This window comes from Panulirus ornatus, chromosome 63, assembly GCF_036320965.1.
Source record: "Panulirus ornatus isolate Po-2019 chromosome 63, ASM3632096v1, whole genome shotgun sequence".
In the NCBI taxonomy this organism is placed as follows: Eukaryota; Metazoa; Arthropoda; class Malacostraca; order Decapoda; family Palinuridae; genus Panulirus; species Panulirus ornatus.
The window spans coordinates 14,360,914-14,383,869 of record NC_092286.1 but is presented as its reverse complement, the minus strand read 5'-3'; the positions used below and the strand labels follow the sequence as shown (position 1 = coordinate 14,383,869).

The window sequence follows — 22,956 nt, the reverse complement described above, 5'->3', positions numbered from 1 at the left end:
CTGGGAGCCTTGAAGAATGTGTGGAAGTCGAGAACATTATCTCGGAAAGCAAAAATGGGTATGTTTGAAGGAATAGTGGTTCCAACAATGTTGTATGGTTGCGAGGCGTGGGCTATGGATAGAGTTGTGCGAAGGAGGATGGATGTGCTGGAAATGAGATGTTTGAGGACAATGTGTGGTGTGAGGTGGTTTGATCGAGTGAGTAACGTAAGGGTAAGAGAGATGTGTGGAAATAAAAAGAGCGTGGTTGAGAGAGCAGAAGAGGGTGTTTTGAAGTGGTCTGGGCACATGGAGAGGATGAGTGAGGAAAGATTGACCAAGAGGATATATGTGTCGGAGGTGGAGGGAACAAGGAGAAGAGGGAGACCAAATTGGAGGTGGAAAGATGGTGTGAAAAAGATTTTGTGTGATCGGGGCCTGAACATGCAGGAGGGTGAAAGGAGGGCAAGGAATAGAGTGAATTGGAGCGATGTGGTATACCGGGGTTGACGTGTTGTCAGTGGATTGAAGCAGGGCATGTGAAGCATCTGGGGTAAACCATGGAAAGCTATGTAGGTATGTATATTTGCGTGTGAGGACGTATGTATATACATGTGTATGGGGGGGGGGGCCATTTCTTTCGTCTGTTTCCTTGCGCTACCTCGCAAACGCGGGAGACAGCGACAAAGTATAATAAAAGGGAAGGGAGCGGGGGGCTGGAAATCCTCCCCTCTCGTTTTTTTTTTTTTTTTTTTCCAAAAAAGAAGGAACAGAGAAGGGGGCCAGGTGAGGATATTCCCTCTAAGGCCCAGTCCTCTGTTCTTAACGCTACCTCGCTAACGCGGGAAATGGCGAATAGTTTGAAAAAAAAAAAAAAAAAAAAAAAAATATATATATATATATATTTTTTCACTCTATTCGCTATTTCCTGCATTAAAGAGGTAGCGTGAAGAACAGAGGACTGAGCCTTTGAGGGAACATCCTCACTTGGCCCCCTTCTCTGTTCCTTCTTTTGTCGCCTTCTACAACATGCAGAGAATACGTGGGAAGTATTCTTTCTCCCCTATCCCCAGGGATATATATATATATGTGTGTATATATATATATATATATATATATATATATATATATATATATATATATATACACACGTGAGAAGGAGATGGAGTGAGTATTTTGAAGGTTTGTTGAATGTGTTTGATGATAGAGTGGCAGATATGGGGTGTTTTGGTCGAGGTGGTGTGCAAAGTGAGAGGGTTAGGGAAAATGATTTGGTAAACAGAGAAGAGGTAGTAAAAGCTTTGTGGAAGATGAAAGCCAGCAAGGCAGCAGGTTTGGATGGTATTGCAGTGGAATTTAATAAAAAAGGGGGTGACTGTATAGTTGACTGGTTGGTAAGGTTATTTAATGTATGTATGATTCATGGTGAGGTGCCTGAGGATTGGCGGAATGCTTGCATAGTGCCATTGTACAAAGGCAAAGGGGATAAGATAAGAGTGAGTGCTCAAATTACAGAGGTATAAGTTTGTTGAGTATTCCTGGGAAATTATATGGGAGGGTATTGATTGAGAGGGTGAAGGCATGTACAGAGCATCAGATTGGGGAAGAGCAGTGTGGTTTCAGAAGTGGTAAAGGATGTGTGGATCAGGTGTTTGCTTTGAAGAATGTATGTGAGAAATACTTACAAAAGCAAATGGATTTGTATGTAGCATTTATGGATCTGGACAAGGCATATGATAGAGTTGATAGAGATGCTCTGTGGAAGGTATTAAGAATATATGGTGTGGGAGGCAAGTTGTTAGAAGCAGTGAAAAGTTTTTATTGAGGATGTAAGGCATGTGATGTGTAGGAAGAGAGGAAAGTGATTGGTTCTCAGTGAATGTAGGTTTGCGGCAGGGGTGTGTGATGTCTCCATGGTTGTTTAATTTGTTTATGGATGGGGTTGTTAGGGAGGTGAATGCAAGAGTTTTGGTAAGAGGGGCTAGTATGCAGTCCGTTGTGGATGAGAGAGCTTGGGAAGTGAGTCAGTTGTTGTTCGCTGATGATACAGCGCTGGTGGCTGATTCATGTGAGAAACTGCAGAAGCTGGTGACTGAGTTTGGTAAAGTGTGTGAAAGAAGAAAGTTAAGAGTAAATGTGAATAAGAGCAAGGTTATTAGGTACAGTAGGGTTGAGGGTCAAGTCAATTGGGAGGTAAGTTTGAATGGAGAAAAACTGGAGGAAGTGAAGTGTTTTAGATATCTGGGAGTGGATCTGGCAGCGGATGGAACCGTGGAAGCGGAAGTGAATCATAGGGTGGGGGAGGGGGCGAAAATTCTGGGAGCCTTGAAGAATGTTTGGAAGTCGAAAACATTATCTCGGAAGGCAAAAATGGGTATGTTTGAAGGAATAGTGGTTCCAACAATGTTGTATGGCTGCGAGGCATTGGCTATGGATAGAGTTGTGCGCAGGAGGGTGGATGTGCTGGAAATGAGATGTTTGAGGACAATATGTGGTGTGAGGTGGTTTGATCGAGTAAGTAATGTTAGGGTAAGAGAGATGTGTGGAAATAAATTGAGTGTGGTTGAGATAGCAGAAGAGGGTGTTTTGAAATGGTTTGGGCACATGGAGAGCATGAGTGAGGAAAGATTGACAAAGAGGATATATGTCTCAGAGATGGAGGGAAAGAGAAGTGGGAGACCAAATTGGAGGTGGAAAGATGGAGTGAAAAAGATTTTGATTGATCGGAACCTGAACATGCAGGAGGGTGAAAGGCGTGCAAGGAATAGATTGAATTGGAACTATGTGGTATACCGGGGTCGACGTGCTGTCAATGGATTGAACCAGGACACGTGAAGCATCTGGGGTAAACCATGGAAAGTTCTGTGGGGCCTGGATGTGGAAAGGGAGCTGTGGTTTCGGTGCATTATCACATGACAGCTAGAGACTTGAGTGTGAACGAATGGGGCCTTTGTTGTCTTTTCCTAGCACTACCTTGCACACATGAGGGGGGAGGGGGTTGTTATTCCATGTGTGGCGAGGTGGCGATGGGAATAAATAAAGGCAGACAGTATGAATTGTGTACATGTGTAAATATGTATATGTCTGTGTGTGTATATATGTGTACATTGAGATGTATAGGTATGTATATTTGCGTGTGTGGACGTGTATGTATAAACATGTGTATGTGGGTGGGTTGGGCCATTCTCTCGTCCATTTCCTTGCGCTACCTCGCTAACGCGGGAGACAGCGACAAAGCAAAATAATAATAAAAAATAATAATAATATATTTTTCCAGGCATATTTGCCATTTCCCGTGTTACCAAGGTACCGTTAAGAGCAGAGGACTGAGCCTTTGAGGGAATATCCTCACTTGGCACCCCTCTCTGTTCCTTCTTTTGAAAAAAAAAAAAATACATAAAAATCTGAACAAAAGTTTAGCAAGTTAGACGGCACAAATTGTTTCATTCTGGTGCATTAAACTACTTTTAGCACATTTTGGAATGTTATCACACTGATCATGCCAGCTATCAATCACTGTCTCATCACAAAATTGTGAGTACCAGTACAGTAATAATATCAACTGGCCAAGATCATGAAAGATAGTAACTAATAAATGCGACAACAAAACTACAAAATCAGTGGAAACAGAACAAAGGGGAATCTATGATTACTTAAAAATAAGTTAATTCATCAAAAAACCATATATCAAAGAAGAAGTGGCAACACTGTGTGGGTACACATCATCACTAGACTGTTTGCTGCTACTGCTACGATACCAATATGCTCCCATCAAAGCTTTGTTATTTCATCCATGGGTACAGAGAGGCTTCTTTCTTGGCTGTTTTACTAATCTTATATGGTGTTCTTTTATTCATTAAAGAAAAGTTTTTCAATTTGCTGTTTCAGCATTTTGATGTATCCAGTGTTTGCAGTGAGTGATTGACTGATCTGGTGATAGCATTCAAGGAAAGATGATATTTCTATTTGATTAGCTATGAATCTTTTCCTTCTTACATCAATCTTTGTCCTATCAGCTCACCTGAATACAACTTAGAGAATTTGGATGGTATACATTGTTATTCTAAAATATTTCTATATATCTTGGCAAATTTGGGTTTACTCTAGTTTTGTTGTATAATTATTATTCCTTTAACAGTAATCATATTCAAATCATGCTCTACATCTGGTATTTCATTCTCTATATACTACAGTAGTATAGCAAAAGAAAATAATAACAAAAGCTATTGACAATACTGAGCTAAAGTTGAATTATACTTATACACCTTGTTTCTAAATTGGATGCCATTCAAAAAAATTAGTTTTTAAGCTTTATTATGTTAGTGAGAAAAATGGCTAGCAATTGGTGACCCAGACAACAAAAAACTTTCCACAATTCATCCATCTCAGCTACTACAGGACATTAAATAAAGATTACCTGAGTTTTATTGATTAATGACACGTTTCACCAATGGTTAAAACAATAAAACCCACATTTACCCTAATATTCATTCCCTCACCATTACTGCATAATCTGATATCAGGTAATATGAAATGTTCCAAATCATTCATATGATGTCCTTTTTATCTTTTAACATTTTCAATAGAATATTCCTAAATATCCAAAGCTATTAGAACCATGTGGCTAGAGTACTAGTCTAACACAATACCATCTACGATATATAATCAGATAGATTTAGGTTGGTTATAAGAAACATTTTACAAGTAAAAAAATCAGTGGCAAAAATACACTTTCGAATTCATGATGCAAGACTACTCAAAGGGATCTTTCCACTCATTTTACGATCATGCTATAGAAATATGAAGAAAATAATAACATCTTTATTATCTGCTGATATGATAAGTGATAAAAGAGGTATATACATGTACAACGATGGATACTGCTGCAGTTACCTTTCCTTGAGAGTAATGATTCGTCCACAAGACCCGGTTTACGTTTGATGTCCAATAATTACACGATTTCAAAAAACTATGATCGTGAAACACACGTCCCCATCACTTTAGAATTCCTCATGTTTCATCAGATTCATATTTTTGCTTCACAAACGCATTACAAAGTCAAAAATACCGTATAACCCCACACCAAAACCATCGATGCAAACAAACAAGACACCGTAGCTTGCAGATGTGCCAAAATTTGTTGATAATACATGACAAATTCTCAACCATCACCCAGACGGAAGCCACCGGTTATAATAAAATAATCATCTTTACAACAAGAAAATACACAAAGATTCAACATCAGAGGTGAATGATTACATAAACATTATCATATTTTATAAACTTGGCACCATTGGAGATGTTGGATCAGCGTCTGGTAACAATGCTGCTAATATTAAGTTTGCTCTCATATACTTATTCATGGATTTCATTGTAAATAACCACTTTGTAATTTTCAGAGTTACCAGATTATTTCCACTGAAACTTAGAAACACATATCTATGCAGTGTATTTATAGCACTCAAATGAATTCGGTATCTCACGAAAAAAAACTGTATTTATACTCTGAGTACTATATTACTTGAGTATATTACACTTTTAAAAGCTTTTATTTTTTGCGATGTCTTACAAATCATTTATATTTCAATAGGTATTATTTTCTTTGAAACCAAATTATATAAATATATTTTGCTCTAACGCCATCGATGGCCCGAGAGGAACAAGCTTATGTCTCGCGGAAGGTAAGGTACAACCTCTTTTTTATTGTATGACAGTCTTTAAGATGGTATTCACCATGAAAAACCGTTTAGATTGCATTTATAAATCAACGACAGTAACTCTCCGTGCGACAAGTTGTCACAAGAAGACAATGGTTATGGACGACACTTTCGGTGAAAATGGTCTTTATAACAACTGTCTCCTGCAACAGAAGTGGTGATTGATGTAGTTTTAATGCTGTTTGCTAACTTCCCGTTGCAGTTCAAATGATAAATCACAATGCCAGGGATGTAGCGTGAGGTCACTTTAAGAGTGACACCTGAGGAGGGCGAGGCTGTAGGTTGTATATAGTGCTGCTGGGATGGTGGTGGTTGTTTTGATGTATTTGTTCATAAAATAACATATGAAAGGAAAAATGAAGTTTGCCTAGAATGGCACAGAAAATATTTAACTCATATTCACTGATTTCTTTATCCATTTTTTTCCAAACAGTTATACCAATATACATTGTATTCTTGTTTTTGTAGGCGGTGTTTTTACTTTTTACTTTGTTATGTAAAGCACAGAAGTAAATTTCAGAACTAATTGATTTGTTTTTCTTCCAGTGGCTTTTGCTGTTGATTTTTGGAACTGAACCCTTGCTACCACAATTAATTGTACTCCTCTTCTTCACAATGAAACATTACAGAGAACATATTCAGGGTAACTTGATCACAGCAAATTTCATTAATTAAAGAAAACCTAACCGTAGTTGAAAGTTATTAGATCTGGATGAATGGGTGAAAGTTTACCCTTGCTATCAACAAAGGAAATTGAGATGTTTTATTTAGTGAATACAGTAAGAGATGCAGAGCTTGATTTGGAGGATTACATTTGAGTAGTAGTACAGGCAACTGTTGTGTTGGTAATCTCCCAATTTAGCTTCCTATCATTGTTAGCTATCTATTTATATGTCCAACCCCCATTCTAATTGGAACTCCCTCAAAGGGGTGGCCACAACAACGGAGATTCCATAACTAAAGAACTCCAGTGCCACTTCTTAACAATTAGTGCCTCACCCTTATCAGGTCACCAGCAGAGGGCAAGTCTAGTGCAGTGTTTGCAGAGACTTTTGTCTAATGGCCCTTAGGACTACTATATAAAGCTTCTACCTACTAATACTGCCTAATGTTTCTACTGAAAATTCTTGCTCAGTATATGTATCTACTGCTCCTAACATTATGCCAAAAGGCAGGGTTAGCGCAGAGTAATATTCAAACAAATCAAGAATCTGGTTAGTATTAAGATTAAGTTCATCTACTGCAGGTATTTGCCAGCTGTCAAAGTAATTTCATAACCAAACCAGCAGGCAGAATTTGTATGCAAATATCTGCTTAGAGATTGGCACAAATAGAGTGTTCAGGTAGTCATCAAACAAAATGCTTTGTAGACTTTGTATGAAAGACTTATTGTGATTGCACTTAACTTTTTTTCATACTGGTCTTCCATTTCCTGTGTCTGTGAGGAAATTCAAGGAACAAAGAAACTATGTGTATTTTTCCAAATCTGTTAAGATGTAGCTTAGTTAACATTTCTGTTAGAAAATATTTCAAGCCAGTTATTTACTTTTGCTTGCAGCCTTTAGATGCATCATTCAGCAAGGTTCACCTTATTTTGAAAATTTTGATATTCAGTAACCAACTCAAACCCCTCTTATTTATATTTATTATACTTTGTCATTGTCTCCCACGTTAGTGAGGTAGCTCAAGGAAACTGACAAAAGAATGGCCCAGCCTACCAACATACACATCCACACATGCACATATACATACCTATACATTTCAATGTGTATATATATATTTATATTTATATTTATTTATATTGCATTATACTTTGTCGCTGTCTCCCGCGTTTGTGAGGTAGCGCAAGGAAACAGACGAAAGAAATGACCCAACCCCCCCCATACACATGTATATACATACGTCCACACACGCAAATATACATACCTACACAGCTTTCCATGGTTTACCCCAGACGCTTCACATGCCTTGATTCAATCCACTGACAGCACGTCAACCCCGGTATACCACATCGCTTCAATTCACTCTATTCCTTGCCCTCCTTTCACCCTCCTGCATGTTCAGGCCCCGATCACACAAAATCTTTTTCACTCCATCTTTCCACCTCCAATTTGGTCTTCCTCTTCTCCTCGTTCCCTCCACCTATATATATATATATATATATATATATATATATATTCTTTTTTTTTTTTTTTCATACTATCCGCCATTTCCCGCGACAGCGAGGTAGCGTTAAGAACAGAGGACTGGGCCTTTGAGGAAATATCCTCACCTGGCCCTCTTCTCTGTTCCTTCTTTTGGAAAATTAAAAAAAAGAAAAAAAAAAAAACGAGAGGGGAGGATTTCCAGCCCCCCGCTCCCTTCCCTTTTAGTCGCCTTCTACGACACGCAGGGAATACGTGGGAAGTATTCTTTCTCCCTTATCCCCAGGGATAATATATATATATATATATATATATATATATATATATATATATATATATATATATATATATATATATTTTTTTTTTTTTTTTTTATACTTTGTCGCTGTCTCCCGCATTTGCGAGGTAGCGCAAGGAAACAGACGAAAGAAATGGCCCAACCCCCCCCATACACATGTATATACATACGTCCACACACGCAAATATACATACCTACACAGCTTTCCATGGTTTACCCCAGACGCTTCACATGCCTTGATTCAATCCACTGACAGCACGTCAGCCCCGGTATACCACATCACTCCAATTCACTCTGTTCCTTGCCCTCCTTTCACCCTCCTGCATGTTCAGGCCCCGATCACACAAAATCTTTTTCACTCCATCTTTCCACCTCCAATTTGGTCTCCCTCTTCTCCTTGTTCCCTCCACCTCCGACACATATATCCTCTTGGTCAATCTTTCCTCACTCATCCTCTCCATGTGCCCAAACCACTTCAAAACACCCTCTTCTGCTCTCTCAACCACGCTCTTTTTATTTCCACACATCTCTCTTACCCTTACGTTACTCACTCGATCAAACCACCTCACACCACACATTGTCCTCAAACATCTCATTTCCAGCACATCCATCCTCCTGCGCACCACTCTATCCATAGCCCACGCCTCGCAACCATACAACATTGTTGGAACCACTATTCCTTCAAACATACCCATTTTTGCTTTCCGAGATAATGTTCTCGACTTCCACACATTCTTCAAGGCCCCAGAATTTTCGCCCCTTCCCCCACCCTATGATCCACTTCTGCTTCCATGGTTCCATCCGCTGCCAGATCCACTCCCAGATATCTAAAACACTTCACTTCCTCCAGTTTTTCTCCATTCAAACTCACCTCCCAATTGACTTGACCCTCAACCCTACTGTACCTAATAACCTTGCTCTTATTCACATTTACTCTTAACTTTCTTCTTCCACACACTTTACCAAACTCAGTCACCAGCTTCTGCAGTTTCACACATGAATCAGCCACCAGCGCTGTGTCATCAGCGAACAACAACTGACTCACTTCCCAAGCTCTCTCATCCCCAACAGACTTCATACTTGCCCCTCTTTCCAAAACTCTTGCATTTACCTCCCTAACAACCCCATCCATAAACAAATTAAACAACCATGGAGACATCACACACCCCTGCCGCAAACCTACATTCACTGAGAACCAATATATATATATATATATATATATATATATATATATATATATATATATATATATATACACACATGTACATAATTCTTACTTGCTGCCTTTATTCCTTCCTGTCATCACACTGCCACAGATGAAATGACACCCCCCCCTCCCCCTGCACACACGCGAGGTAGCACTAGTAAAAGTCAACAAAGGTCTCATTCGTTCACACTCAGTCTCTAGCTGTCATGTATAATGCACTGAAACCACAACTCCCTTTCCATATCCAAGCCCCACAAAACTTTCCATGGTTTACCCCAGACGCTTCACATGCCCTGGTTCAGTCCACTGACAGCACGCAGCACATCCACCCCGGTATACCACATCGTTCCAATTCACTCTATTTCTTGCACGTCTTTCACCCTCTTTCATGTTCAGATCCCGATCACTCAAAATCTTTTCCACATCATCCTTCCACCTCCAATTTGGTCTCCCACTTCTCCTCATTCCCTCCACCTCTGACACATATATCCTCTTTGTCAATCTTTCCTCACTCATTCTCTCCTTGTGACCAAACCATTTCAATACACTGTCTTCTGCTCTCTCAACCACACTTTTTATTACCACACATCTATCTTACCCTTTCATGACTTACTTAATCAAACCACCTCACACCACGTAATGTCCTCAAACATCTCATTCCCAACACATCCACCCTCCACCGCACAACCCTATCCATAGCCCACGCCTCTTAACTAACATTGTTGGAACCACCATTCCTTTAAACATACCTATTTTTGCTTTCCGAGATAATGTTCTTGCCTTCCACACATTCTTCAACATTCCCAGAACTTTCGCCCCCTCCCCCACCCTGTGACTCACTTCTGCTACCATGGTTCCATCTGCTGCCAAATCCACTCCCAGATATCAAACACTTCACTTCCTCCAGATTTTCTCCATTCAAACTTACCTCCCAGCTGACTTGTCCTTCAACCCTACTGTACCTAATAACCTTGCTCTTATTCACATTTACTCTCAGCTTTCTTCTTTCACAAACTTTACCAAACTCAGTCACCAGCTTCTGCAGTTTCTTACCCGAATCAGCCACCAGCACTGTATTGTCAGCGAATAACAATTGACTCCCTTCCCAAGTCCTCTAATACACAACAGACTGCATACTTGCCCCTCTCTCCATAACCATCGATTTCATCTCCCTAACAACCCCATCCATAAACAAATTAAACAGCCGTAGAGACATCACACACCCCTGCTGCAAACCGACATTCACTGAGAACCAGTCACTTTCCTCTCTTCCTACTCGTACACATGCCTGACATCCTCGATAAAAACTTTTCACTGCTTCTAGCAACTTGCCTCCCACACCATTAATATTAATACTTTCCACAGAGCATCTCTATCAACTGTTATCCTGTGCCTTTCCAGATCCGTAAATGCTACATACAAATCCATTTGTTTGCCTGAATATTTCTCACATCAGTTAGCACGTAATCCAATGACACTCCCTGGCCATCTCTCCTACTTACATACATATACTTACGTATACTTCTATTTGAAATTATTCTTTCATCTTTTATTCTTCTCACATCTTGCATGTGGCACTCCCTTCAAAACATTTTCCCTGTCGTCTTTGTCTTTTAACTTTTAACTTTTGTCTTTTATCCTTTTAACTATAATGTTATTAGATTATGTGTTAATTGATAGGCATGTGAAAGAGAGACTTTTGAATGTTAATGTGCTGAGAGATGCAACTGGAGGGTTGTCTCATCATTATCTTGTGGAGGCAAAGCTGAAGATTTGTAGAGGTTTTCAGAAAAGAAGAGAGAATGTTAGGGTGAAGAGAGTGGTGAGAGTAAGTGAGCTTAGGAAGGAGACTTGTGTGAGGAAGTACCAGGAGAAACTGAGTGCATAGTGGAAAACAGTGAGAGCAAAGGATGTAAGGGGAATGGGGGAGGAATGGGATGTATTTAGGGAAGCAGTGATGGCTTGCGCAAAAGATGCTTGTGGCATGAGAAGCGTGGGAGGTGGGCAGATTAGAAAGGGTAGAGTGGTGGGATGAAGAAGTAATAGTACTAGTGAAAGAGAAGAGAGAGACATTTGGACGATTTTTGCAGGGAAAAAATGCAAATGAGTGGGAGATGTATAAAAGAAAGAGGCAGGAGGTCGAGAGAAAGGTGCAAGAGGTGAAAAAGAGGGCAAATGAGAGTTGGGGTGAGAGAGTATCATTAACTTCTAGTGAGAATAAAAAGATGTTTTGGAATGAGGTAAATAAAGTATGTAAGATAAGGGAACAAATGGGATCATCGGTAGAGGGGGCTAATGGGGAAGGTAATAACAAGTAGTGGTGATGTGAGAAGGAGATTGAGTGAGTATTTTGAAGGTCTGTTGAATGTGTTAGATGATAGAGTGGCAGATATAGGGTGTTTTGGTCGAGGTGGTGTGCAAAGTGAGAAGGTCAGGGAGAATGATTTGGTAAACAGAGAAGAGGTAGTAAAAGCTTTTCGGAAGATGAAAGCCGGCCAGGCAGTGAGTTTGGATGGTATTGCAATGGAATTTATTAAAAAAGAGGGTGACTCTGTTGTTGACTGGTTGGTGAGGATATTTATTGTATGTATGGCTCATGGTGAAGTGTCTGAGGATTGGGGGAATGCATGCATAGTGCCATTGTACAAAGGCAAAGGGGATGAAGGTGAGTGTTCAAATTTCAGAGGTATAAGTTTGTTGAGTATTCCTGGGAAATTATATAGGAGGGTATTGATTGAGAGGGTGAAGGCATGTACAGAGCATCAGATTGGGGAAGAGCAATGTGGTTTCAAAAGTGATAGAGGATGTGTGGATCAGGTGTTTGCTTTGAAGAATGTATGTGAGAAATATTTAGAAAAACAGATGGATTTGTATGGAGCATTTATGGATCTAGAGAAGGCATATGATAGAGTTGATAGAGATGCTCTGGGGGAGGTATTAAGAGTATATGGTGTGGAAGGCAAGTTGCTAGAAGCAGTGAAAATTTTTTAATCGAGAATATAAGGCATGTGTATAAGTAGGAAGAGAAGAAAGTGACTGGTTCTCAGTGAATTGTACAAAGGCAAAGGGGATAAAGGTGAGTGTTAAAATTACAGAGGTATAAGTTTGTTGAGTATTCCTGGGAAATTATATGGGAGGGTATTGATTGAGAGGATGAAGGCATGTACAGAGCATCAGATTGGGGAAGAGCAGTTTGGCTTCAGAAGTGGTAGAGGATGTGTGGATCAGGTGTTTGCTTTGAAGAATATATGTGAGAAATACTGAGAAAAACAAATGGATTTGTATGTAGCATTTATGGATCTAGAGAAGGCATATGATAGAGCTGATAGAGATGCTATGTGGAAGGTATTAAGAATATATGGTGTGGAAGGCAAGTTGCTAGAAGTAGTCAAAAGTTTTTATCGAGGATGTAAGGCATGTGGATGAGTAGGAAGAGAGGAAAGTGATTGGTTCTCAGTGAATGTTGGTTTGTGGCAGGGGTGCATGATGTCTCCATGGTTGTTTAATTTGTTTGTGGATGGGGTTGTTAGGGAGGTGAATGCAAGAGTTTTGGAGAGAGGGGCAAGTATGCAGTCTGTTGTTAATTAGAGGGCTTGGGAAGTGAGTCAGTTGTTGTTCGCTGATGATACAGCACTGGTGGTTGATTTGGGTGAGAAATTGCAGAAGCTGGTGACTGAGTTTGGTAAAGTGTGTGAAAGAAGAAAGCTAAGAGTAACTGTGAATGAGAGCAAGGTTTTTAGGTACAGTAGGGTTGAGGGACAAGTCAATTGGGAGGTAACTTTGAATGGAGAAAAACTGGAGGAAGTGAAGTGTTTTAGATATCTAGGAGTGGATTTGGCAGCACATGAAACCATGGAAGTGGAATGTAGTCACAGGGTCGGGGAGGGGGAAAAGTTCTGGGAATGTTGAAGAATGTGTGGAAGGCGAGACCATTATCTTGGAAAGCAAAAATGTTTGAAGGAATAGTGGTTCCAACAATGTTATATGGTTTCGAGGCATAGGCTATGGATAGGGTTGTGCGGAGGAGGTTGGATGTGTTGGAAATGAGATGTTTGAGAACAATATGTGGTTTGAGGTGGTTTGATCGAGTAAGTAATGAAAGGGTAAGAGAGATGTGTGGTAATAAAGAGTGTGGTTGAGAGAGCAGAAGAGGGTGTATTGAAATGGTTTGGTCACATGGAGAGAACGAGTGAGGAAATATTGACAAAGAGGATATATATGTCAGAGATGGAGGGAACGAGGAAAAGTGGGAGACCAAATTGGAGGTGGAAGGATGGCGTGAAAAAGATTTTGGGCGATTGGGGCCTGAACATGCAGGAGGGTGAAAGGCATGCAAGGAATAGATTGAATTGGAACAATGTGGTATACCAGGGTGGACGTGCTGTCATTGGATTGAACCAGGGCATGTGAAGCATCTGGGGTAAACCATGGAAAGTTTTGTGGGGCCTGGATGTGGCAAGGGAGCTGTGGTTTCGGTGCATTATACATGATGGCTAGAGACTGAGTGTGAACGAATGTGGCCTTTGTTGTCTTTTCCTAGCGCTATGTCACGCGCGAGTGGGGGGAGGAGGGTGTCATTTCATGTGTGGCAGGCTGGCAATGGGAATGAATAAATGCAGAAAGTATGAATTATATACATGTGTATATATGTATATGTCTGTGTATGTATACATATGTATACGTTGAAATGTATAGGTATGTATATGTGTGTCTGTAGATGTGTATGTATATACATGTGTATGTGGGTGGGTTGGGCCATTCTTTCGTCTGTTTCCTTGCTCTACCTCACTAACATGGGAGACAGCGACAAAGTATAATAGATATATATAGATTCTATAATGTTAAAGGCAAGTATTGCATCTGTGTACTATGAGTGCCTCACTGAGTGTGCCGCAGCCACGATTTGCATCTCATCTCCCCGTACTACTTACAAGATGAAATGGAAGGCTGGATACTCAAGATTGAATGTACTGTATTAGTATATTCATAAAAGCAAGAATTCATGAAATACATAAGCTTCTAGATACTGCACACAGTGTAATAGATCCTTAAATAAGACAAATTAACAGACTCGATTGTCTTGGATATCATATCATGCCTTGCTGAGACGGAATGAGTGTTAGTGGATTAGTTAATGTAACTTTGAAACATTAGCTGCAAAAATTAACTATTTATTAATAATTACAAACATGCAAAGTCAGTGAAATGGGTATTATATAGCCAATCCAGTTGATGATAATCTTGAATCATTACACATGTTGAAGTTTATTTGTCAGTTTTTATATAGAAATTTATTACTATTGAATGCACGTACAAATATAAAATTGCAAGTTCATTGTTTCAAAAGTAGATATATATTATTAGAAAAATGTTTCACTCAGACTGTTATCCCTATGCGTAAGCAACATAACACAAATGTTTTTGATCATGTGAGCCATGCTTTTCCCTATCGATCAAGAAATTATTTTCAGAAGGCGATATACATAATGTAAAACAAAATTTTCTCCAGCAGTAAATGTTGCTTATAGCATGTTGCCTTTTTAGCTTAAGAAACATGTAAAAAATATAAAGTATTTAGGAAAACTTAACCTTCCCAGCAATCAAGTTTTATATAATTGTACATTATGTCTAGTCAACATATACCACTCACACCCATGACTGAGAATAACAGATATATCCCTGATTGTCAACAAACATGACATTGATGAGCAGTCATGCAATCTTTAAAGACATATTTCTGCTATAATTTTGGCTATTAGGCAAGCTTTTTATGTATTCTGTTGATTATTTCACGAACAGTCTGTAACTACTCTTACTCCATAGTTTTATTGATATACATAATCCTCTCAATTATTTTATTATTTAACCCTCGCAGTGTGACTGGGTTGTACCAAATAGTCTTCGGTAATTTTTTCTCCTTACTGCAGCTGGAGCAGATACATGTCATTAAAGTTTTTATTATACATTGAAGTTGGAGCATATATGATTACTTATTTGTGAATATTTATTTGTACTGTATGGGGAGGGAGTTTTATGCTTGTAGGGCCCCATCTCAAGAACATTCTCTGAGCCACTTTAATTTATGTATACTTTCTGAATTATCCTTGCCTCCAGTCAATCTGCTCCATTTATTCAATACTTTTATATTATATGATTATGTCAATACAGCCTTAATTACAAGTTTCTTACTTAATTTCAAGTCATGTCCTTTGGTTGCTCTGTTCTACATCTCTCGAAGAACTGTCCTCTGTTCACATCATCGAACTATTTAAAAACTTAAAGGTTATGATCAGATCACCCATCAGCCTTCTCTCATCCAAGATGGGTAAATATAGAGCCTCCAGTCTATGGTGCGACCATTGATGCTTTTAGTGGCATCCCATGCATTGTTTCTAAAAACTAAAACCTAAAGTTTTTCCATACACTGATCAGAAAGCCATATCAATGAGATCCATATCTTCATATTTTGTGATAGTTTTGGAAGATGTTTCATTTGAACAAGATAATGGATTTTCGGTGATCACTACTCACAGTAATCATTTTCGTTTGTAACGAAGTACTTCCAAAAATACCACACATGCATGCATGCCTTTTTTTTTTTTATGGAGGCTCCAGTCATGAAAAAACTCCACATCAAGGCTCAGCCTTAGTAAAAATATAAAGGGGTTCATAAAATGGTAAAAGGAAAGATGAGAAAGTGTGAATGAATTTTGGAGTAAGTGGAAAAACTTTGAGAAAGTGCCAGGTGAAGTTGTTGGCAAAGACATGGGAGGATAGAAAGTTCCAGAGCTTCAAGGTGAAGGGAAACAAACTATAATGAAAATGCCCCACCATTGAGCTACCAGTGGCCATACAGTAATCATATGACATAGAGTACCATGAAATAAAGGTTGCATAGCACACACGAGTAATGAGTTGCGTCATTATGTTTAGAAAATTATGATTTGGTTAATCATAAAAAGAAGCTTGTGAAGATATGCTTTTAGAATATTTGAGAGTAGCCAGAGTACACAGAGAAAGGTTTGATATTGTTCAACAGAATGTAATGGTCAAATTAATGCTTCAAAACTTTATTGTGTTCCCTGAAAGCTATACTACCATTGTAGACAAACTCACGCAGTGTCCAAAGCTGTTATTGATGGAGTGCTAAAAAACTACCCTTTATCTCTATTTTATTCAATGGTAACACCCCAAAGTGACCAAAAAGATATCTAAAAGATTTTGTACCCATGGAGGATACTATTCGCCAATGTCACTGAAAAATTATCTAAGGGTATAGTATACTTCCCTCTTTGTAGGTGTGGGAGGGTGTTGAGTAGCCTTGACATTGAAAGCCATGACTGGTGGCATGAATGCTCTACATTTAGATGCTGTCAAATAACAGTATAAAATTATCTGATATAGACTTCTCAAGTTGTGATCAACATTAAGTTGTCAATTAAAGTTTGACACCTTACAGTCAACTGATGAATAATGACAGGATATTATGTGACCACTGAGTGTCTGACATGCTACACAGGTGGCATGATAAAAGGAGGAAAAAAAAAGGTTAGACAGTGAAAAGTAGTGTCAGGAAAAGTTTTATTTTAGGGGCATGCATGCATAGTGCCATTGCACAAAGGCAAAGGGGATAAAGGTGAGTGTTCAAATTACAGAGGCGTATGTTTGTTGAGTATTTCTGGGAAATTATAGAGGAGGATATTGATTGAGAGAGTAAAGGCATGTACAGAGCATCAGATTGAGAAAGAGCAATGTGGTTTCAGAGGTGGTAAAGGATGTGTGGATCAGGTGTTTGCTTTGAAGGATGTGAGAAATACTTAGAAAAACAGATGGATTTGTATGTAGTATTTATGGATCTGGAGAAGGCATATGATAAAGATGCTTTGTGGAAGGTTTTAAGAGTATATGGTGATGGAGGTAAGTTGCTAGAAGCAGTGAAAAGTTTTTACCAAGGATGTAAGGCATGTGTATGAGAAGGAAAGGAGGAAAGTGATTGCTTCCCAGTGAATGTCGGTTTGCGGCAGGGATGCATAATGTCTCCATGGTTGTTTGATTTGTATATGGATAGGGTTGTTAGGGAGGTGAATGCAAAAGTTTTGGAAAGACGAGCAAGTATGCAGTCTGTTGTGGATGAATGGGCTTGGCAATTGCGTCAGTTGTTGTTCGCTGATGATACAGCACTGGTGGCTGATTTGGATGAGAAACTGCAAAGGTTGGTGACTGAGTTTGGTAAAGTGTGTGAAAAGAGAAAGCTGAGAGTAAATGTGAATAAGAGCAAGATTATAAGGTTCAGTAGGGTTGAGGGACAAGTTAATTGGGAGGTAAGTTTGAATGGAGAAAAACTGGAGGAAGTGAAGTGTTTTAGATATCTTGGAGTGGACTTAGCAGCTGATGGAACCATAGAAGTGGAAGTGAGTCACAGGGTGGGGTAGGGGTCAAAGGTTCAGGGAGTGTTGAAAAATGTGTGCAAGGTGAGAACGTTATCTTGGAGAGCAGAAGTGGGTATGTTTGAAGGAGTAGTTGTTCCAACAGTGTTATATGGTTGCGAGGCATGGGCTATAGTTAGGGTTGTGTGTAGGAGGGTGGATGTGTTGGAAATGAAATATTTGAGGACAGTATATAGTGTGAGGTGGTTTGATTAAGTAATGAAAGAGTAAGAGGGATGTTTGGTAATAAAAAGAGTGTGGTTGAGAGAGCAGAAGAGGTTGTGTTGAAATGGTTTGGGCACATGGAGAGAATGAGTGAGGAAAGATTGACAAAGGGGATATATGTGTCAGAGGTGGAGGGAACGAGGAGAAGTGGGAGACCAAATTGGAGGTGGAAGGTTGGAGTGAAAAAGATTTTGAGCGATCGGGGCCTGAACATACAGGTACCCACCTGTATGTTCAGGAATAGAGTGAATTGGAACGATGTGGTATACCGGGGTCAACGTGCTATCAGTGGAGTGAACCAGGATATGTGAAGTGTCTGGGGTAAACCATGGAAAGGTCTATGGGACCTGGATGTGGAAAGGGAGCTGTGGTTTTGGTGCATTACACATGACAGCTAGAGACCGAGTGTGAACAAATGTGGCCTTTTTGTCTTTTCCTGGCACTGCCTCACTAGAGGGGGGTAGGTGCTATTTCCTGTGTGATGTGATAGTGACAGGAATGGATGAAGGCAACCAAGTATGAATATGTACATGGGTATATATATGTATATATCTGTATGTAAATAGTAAATATGTGTTGATAGGTATATGTATGTGTATATGCATGGATGGGCCATTCTTCATCTGTTTCGTGGTGCTAACTCACTGAAGTGGGAAACAGCGATTAAATACAATGATGATAATATATATAGATGCTCCCTATCTTTCTATGATTTACCTTATGATTTTTTGGCTTTTCGTTGGTAAGATATTCAGTGTTTTGTTGTAGAACAGGCTTTGTGTTCGATGATTTTGTCCAACTGTAGGCCAGTGCAAGTGTTCTGAGAATGTTTAAGGTATTCTAAGCTATGCTATGATGTTCAGTAGTGTAGATGTACAGTGTTAAATGTATTAGATGTATTTTTGACTAATGATATTTTCAACTTGCGATGGGTTTATCGGAATGTGACCCCCATTGTAAATTGAGGAGCATCTGTATACCATTAATGAGATGGCCTTAATTAGGGCCTCAGCTGCCCATGCCATCTCAGCTAAAATAAGAAAAAAGTACTCATCAAATTTGATGAGTTGAAAAGTCATTGATTCATGGAAGAAAATATGTCTTGTGATAATCAAATTTCTAAAGTATTAGGTATACCTTAATCTTTTGTTGGTTAGCTATATGTTAAAGGTTATGCTTTAGTGTAAGACAATTGCATCAGTCTGTTGATGTGTATGTTTAATGTTGAAACTAAGGTTATCTTGTATGTCTTTGCTCATGGTCTATATTTTAATCCAGATAGATGCTAGGAACAATGTGGCATGAAGCAAGAAAACAAGAGAGGAAGATCCGTGGAATGCTAGTTGACTACAAACGCAGAGCTGAGCGAAGACGGGAATATTATGAAAAAATTGTAAGTCTCCCAGTTACAGATGACCAATTAAGACCTTTCCACTATTTTTTTCTCATGGTTTTCTTCCAGGGCTAATTATTCTAGTCTTTTAAGAGCTTGTAATGTAGACAGTTGTTGTAGATTATATATTCCTTTCAAGATCCAGGACATACACAAAATTGTCCCTTGCCAATTAACTTTTTTTTTATTATTTTCAAGAGACTGTAATAGGGGGTGAGAGGTAAAGCAGAGGACTACTCAGGTTATTTTATAAACCTTACTCAGGCATCCAGTGCTTCAGATACTGGTGCAAAAAAAAAAATCATTAGAAAGATGTGTGAGTAAAGAAAATTGAAGATCATATAACAACAAAGTATGTATGGCAAATGATAGGTCAGTGAAGACATAAACCAGTGTGATTAGTAGTTTAAGAAATGTAGTCAAAGAATTATTTAGGCAAGAATTATTTCAAATAAGGTTACCATATGAATAATTTTTCATGAAGTGCAGTGATGATAAGGTATGTATCATGTGGTAAAATGAATTAGAGAATGATATTCGTGAAGAAAGCATAACACTTGGCATGCCTCTAGACCCATAGAATGTAAATATCCACATTTTGCACGTATCTAAAGCACTGGTGACTTGAAAACATCCACAAACTAGGAGGAGGGTGTTAGTAATCCACATCTGGCACATATGTAAACCACAGGTGACTTGATAACCCCCACAGACTAAGAGGAGGGTATTAGTAATATCATCCCATTGCTTTTTCAACTTCATTAGAAGTGTTACATCTAGTATAAATGAAATGATACAACTATCTAGAAGTGTTGTGAGTACATTTGTTTTACCTCATTTTCTAGCATATCATTTCTTATCTCAAAGAAAGTCATCATTTTTGTAAAAGACAGAGAACAGAGGAATACATGAATATTTTAGTGTAAATTATTTTTGTTACAAGCTACAAAGTAGCTTGGTTTGACCAGATTTACCTTCCTAACAAAACTTAAGACAATAGTGGGGCCTGCCTGCAACAGCACCACTCTACCAAGCCCTGTTTTGCGTTGTATTCCACTCAACATCATACAACATTTTCCCCAGTAAATGTAATGTAAAACATTGATAAACTTGAGAGAGATAAAGAATCACTCACATTCATGGATACCACTGCGTGATATCTGCCCATCTGTTCACACATTTTGCCAATGTGTTACTTTTCTTTGATTTTGCACCAACATTAGCAAGGTTTTGATTATTATTTATTTTATTTCATTTTGCTTTGTCGCTGTCTCCCGTGTTAGCAAGGTAGCGCAAGATAATAGACGAAAGAATGGCCCAACCCACCCACATACACATGTATATACATACACGTCCACACGCAAATATACATACCTATACATCTCAATGTATACATATATACACATGTACATAATTCATACAGTCTGCCTTTATTCATTCCTATCGCCACCCCGCCACATATGAAATAACAACCTCCTCCCCCCGCATGTGGTAGCGCTAGGAAAAAGACAACAAAGGCTACATTCGTTCACACTCACTCTCTAGCTGTCATGTATAATGCAATGAAACCACAGCTCCCTTTCCACATCCAGGCCCCACAGAACTTTCCATGGTTTACCCCAGACGCTTCACACGCCCTGGTTCAATCCTTGACAGCATGTCGACCTCGGTATACCACACCATTCCAATTCACTCTATTCCTTGCACACCTTTCACCCTCCTGCATGTTCAGGCCCTGATCACTCAAAATCTTTTTCTCTCCATCTTTCCACCTCCAATTAGGTCTCCCACTTCTCCTTGTTCCCTCCACCTTTGACACATATATCCTCTTTGTCAATCTTTCCCCACTCATTCTCTCCATGTGACCAAACCATTTCAAAACACCCTCTTCTGCTCTCTCAACCACACTCTTTTTATTACCACACATTTCTCTTACCCTGTTATTACTTACTCGATCAAACCACCTCACACCACATATTGTTCTCAAACATCTCATTTCCAGCACGTCCACCCTCCTGCGCACAACTCTATCTATAGCCCACGCCTTGCAACCATATAACATAAGTGGAACCACTATTCCTTCACACATAACCATTTTTGCTTTCCGAGATAAAGTTCTTGACTTCCACACATTCTTTAACGCTCCCAGAACTTTTGCCCCCTCCCCCACCCTATGATTCACTTCCGCTTCCATGGTTCCATCTGCTGCCAAATCCACTCCCAGATATCTAAAACACTTCACTTCCTCCAGTGTTTCTCCATTCAAACTTACTTCCCAATTGACATGTCCCTCAACCGTACTGTACCTAATAACCTTGCTCTTATTCTTATTCACATTTACTCTCAGCTTTCTTCTTTCACACACTTTACCAAACTCAGTCACCAGCTTCTGCAGTTTCTCAACATGAATCAGCCACCAGCGCTGTATCATCAGTGAACAACAACTGACTCACTTCACTAGCTCTCTCATCCACAACAGAATGCATACTTGCCCCTCTTTCTAAAACTCTTGCATTCACCTCCCTAACAACCCCATCCATAAACAAATTAAACCACCATGGAGACATCACACACCCCTGCCGCAAACCAACATTCACTGAGAACCAATCACTTTCCTCTCTACCTACACATCACATGCCTTACATCCTCGATAAAAACTTTTCACTGCTTCTAACAACTTGCCTCCGACGCCATATATTCTTAATACCTTCCACAGAGGATCTCTATCAACTCTATCATATGCCTTCTCTAGATCCATAAATGCTACATACAAATCCATTTGCTTTTCTAAGTATTCCTCACATTCTTCAAAGCAAACACCTGATCCACACATAATAACTTATTATCTCATTTATTTCAATATATACTTTACTTTTTCTGAAGCTTTTGCCTAAAACGAGGATGAGTAATGATTTTAGTTACAGTGTGCGCAACAGATCCAATGCATATTAATATCTTAGGATCGTGGAGTGCTAATGGTGAACTGCACAGTTTATGAAGTACAGCTAATATTATGAGAAGGTTTATCATAAACCACCTTGCTGTTTAGTGCTGTGGAAAAGATTTTAAAGATTATAGAATACACTGTAGTCATCTTATTGTTGAAGGATTCACTTGCTCTTCTCATCACAGAAGCAAGACCCAACTCAGTTTATCCAGCTCCATGGCCGCCCTGTCAAGATCCACCTTGACCCAGCTGTGGCATATGCTGCTGAAGCTCCAGGCAGCATGTAAGTGTTTGATCTGACCAGTGAGATGATAGGTTTGTTTTGAATTTCAAATTTTTTCCAGCCATAAATCCTTTGACCAAGGTTTTTTGCTCTGTAACATATATGTACATATATATACAAAGCTCATTATGTTACTATGGCTTGATTTTGCTACTTTGTTGTTGTAGAAATACAGTGTATCATGAAGGAGCTATGGGAGTTGTGAAAGTGTAAAGAAGTAAGCCCCAGACTGATGTTGGTGAAATTTGAAAGTGGATTGCAGAAGTTGGGTGATTGATAGTGCTCATGCACTTAGTAATGAGAGGAGTGACAAAGAGAAGTAAGTATCTTAGATGGA

At 39.2% G+C, this 22,956-nt stretch overlaps 2 protein-coding genes across 6 annotated transcripts in view; one reads left to right on the top strand and one right to left on the bottom strand.

Moving 5' to 3' along the window:
- brm (ATP-dependent helicase brm) overlaps window positions 1-5,112 on the bottom strand; it is a 146,754-nt gene extending 141,642 nt beyond the window's left edge. For all 5 annotated transcript variants that reach the window (XM_071656513.1, XM_071656514.1, XM_071656510.1 and 2 more), the window contains exon 1: window positions 4,873-5,112. The gene's annotated coding sequence lies outside the window, so the exon portion shown is untranslated. The remainder of the gene's footprint in view (window positions 1-4,872) is intronic.
- Window positions 5,113-5,604: 492 nt separating this feature from the next.
- Window positions 5,605-22,956, top strand: part of LOC139745921 (uncharacterized) — a 199,283-nt gene continuing 181,931 nt past the window's right edge. Inside the window, exons 1-3 of the mRNA XM_071656597.1 lie at window positions 5,605-5,660; window positions 19,275-19,389; window positions 22,522-22,619. Coding sequence (XP_071512698.1) covers window positions 19,279-19,389; window positions 22,522-22,619 — 209 coding nt within the window. The 5' untranslated portion in view covers window positions 5,605-5,660; window positions 19,275-19,278. The remainder of the gene's footprint in view (window positions 5,661-19,274; window positions 19,390-22,521; window positions 22,620-22,956) is intronic.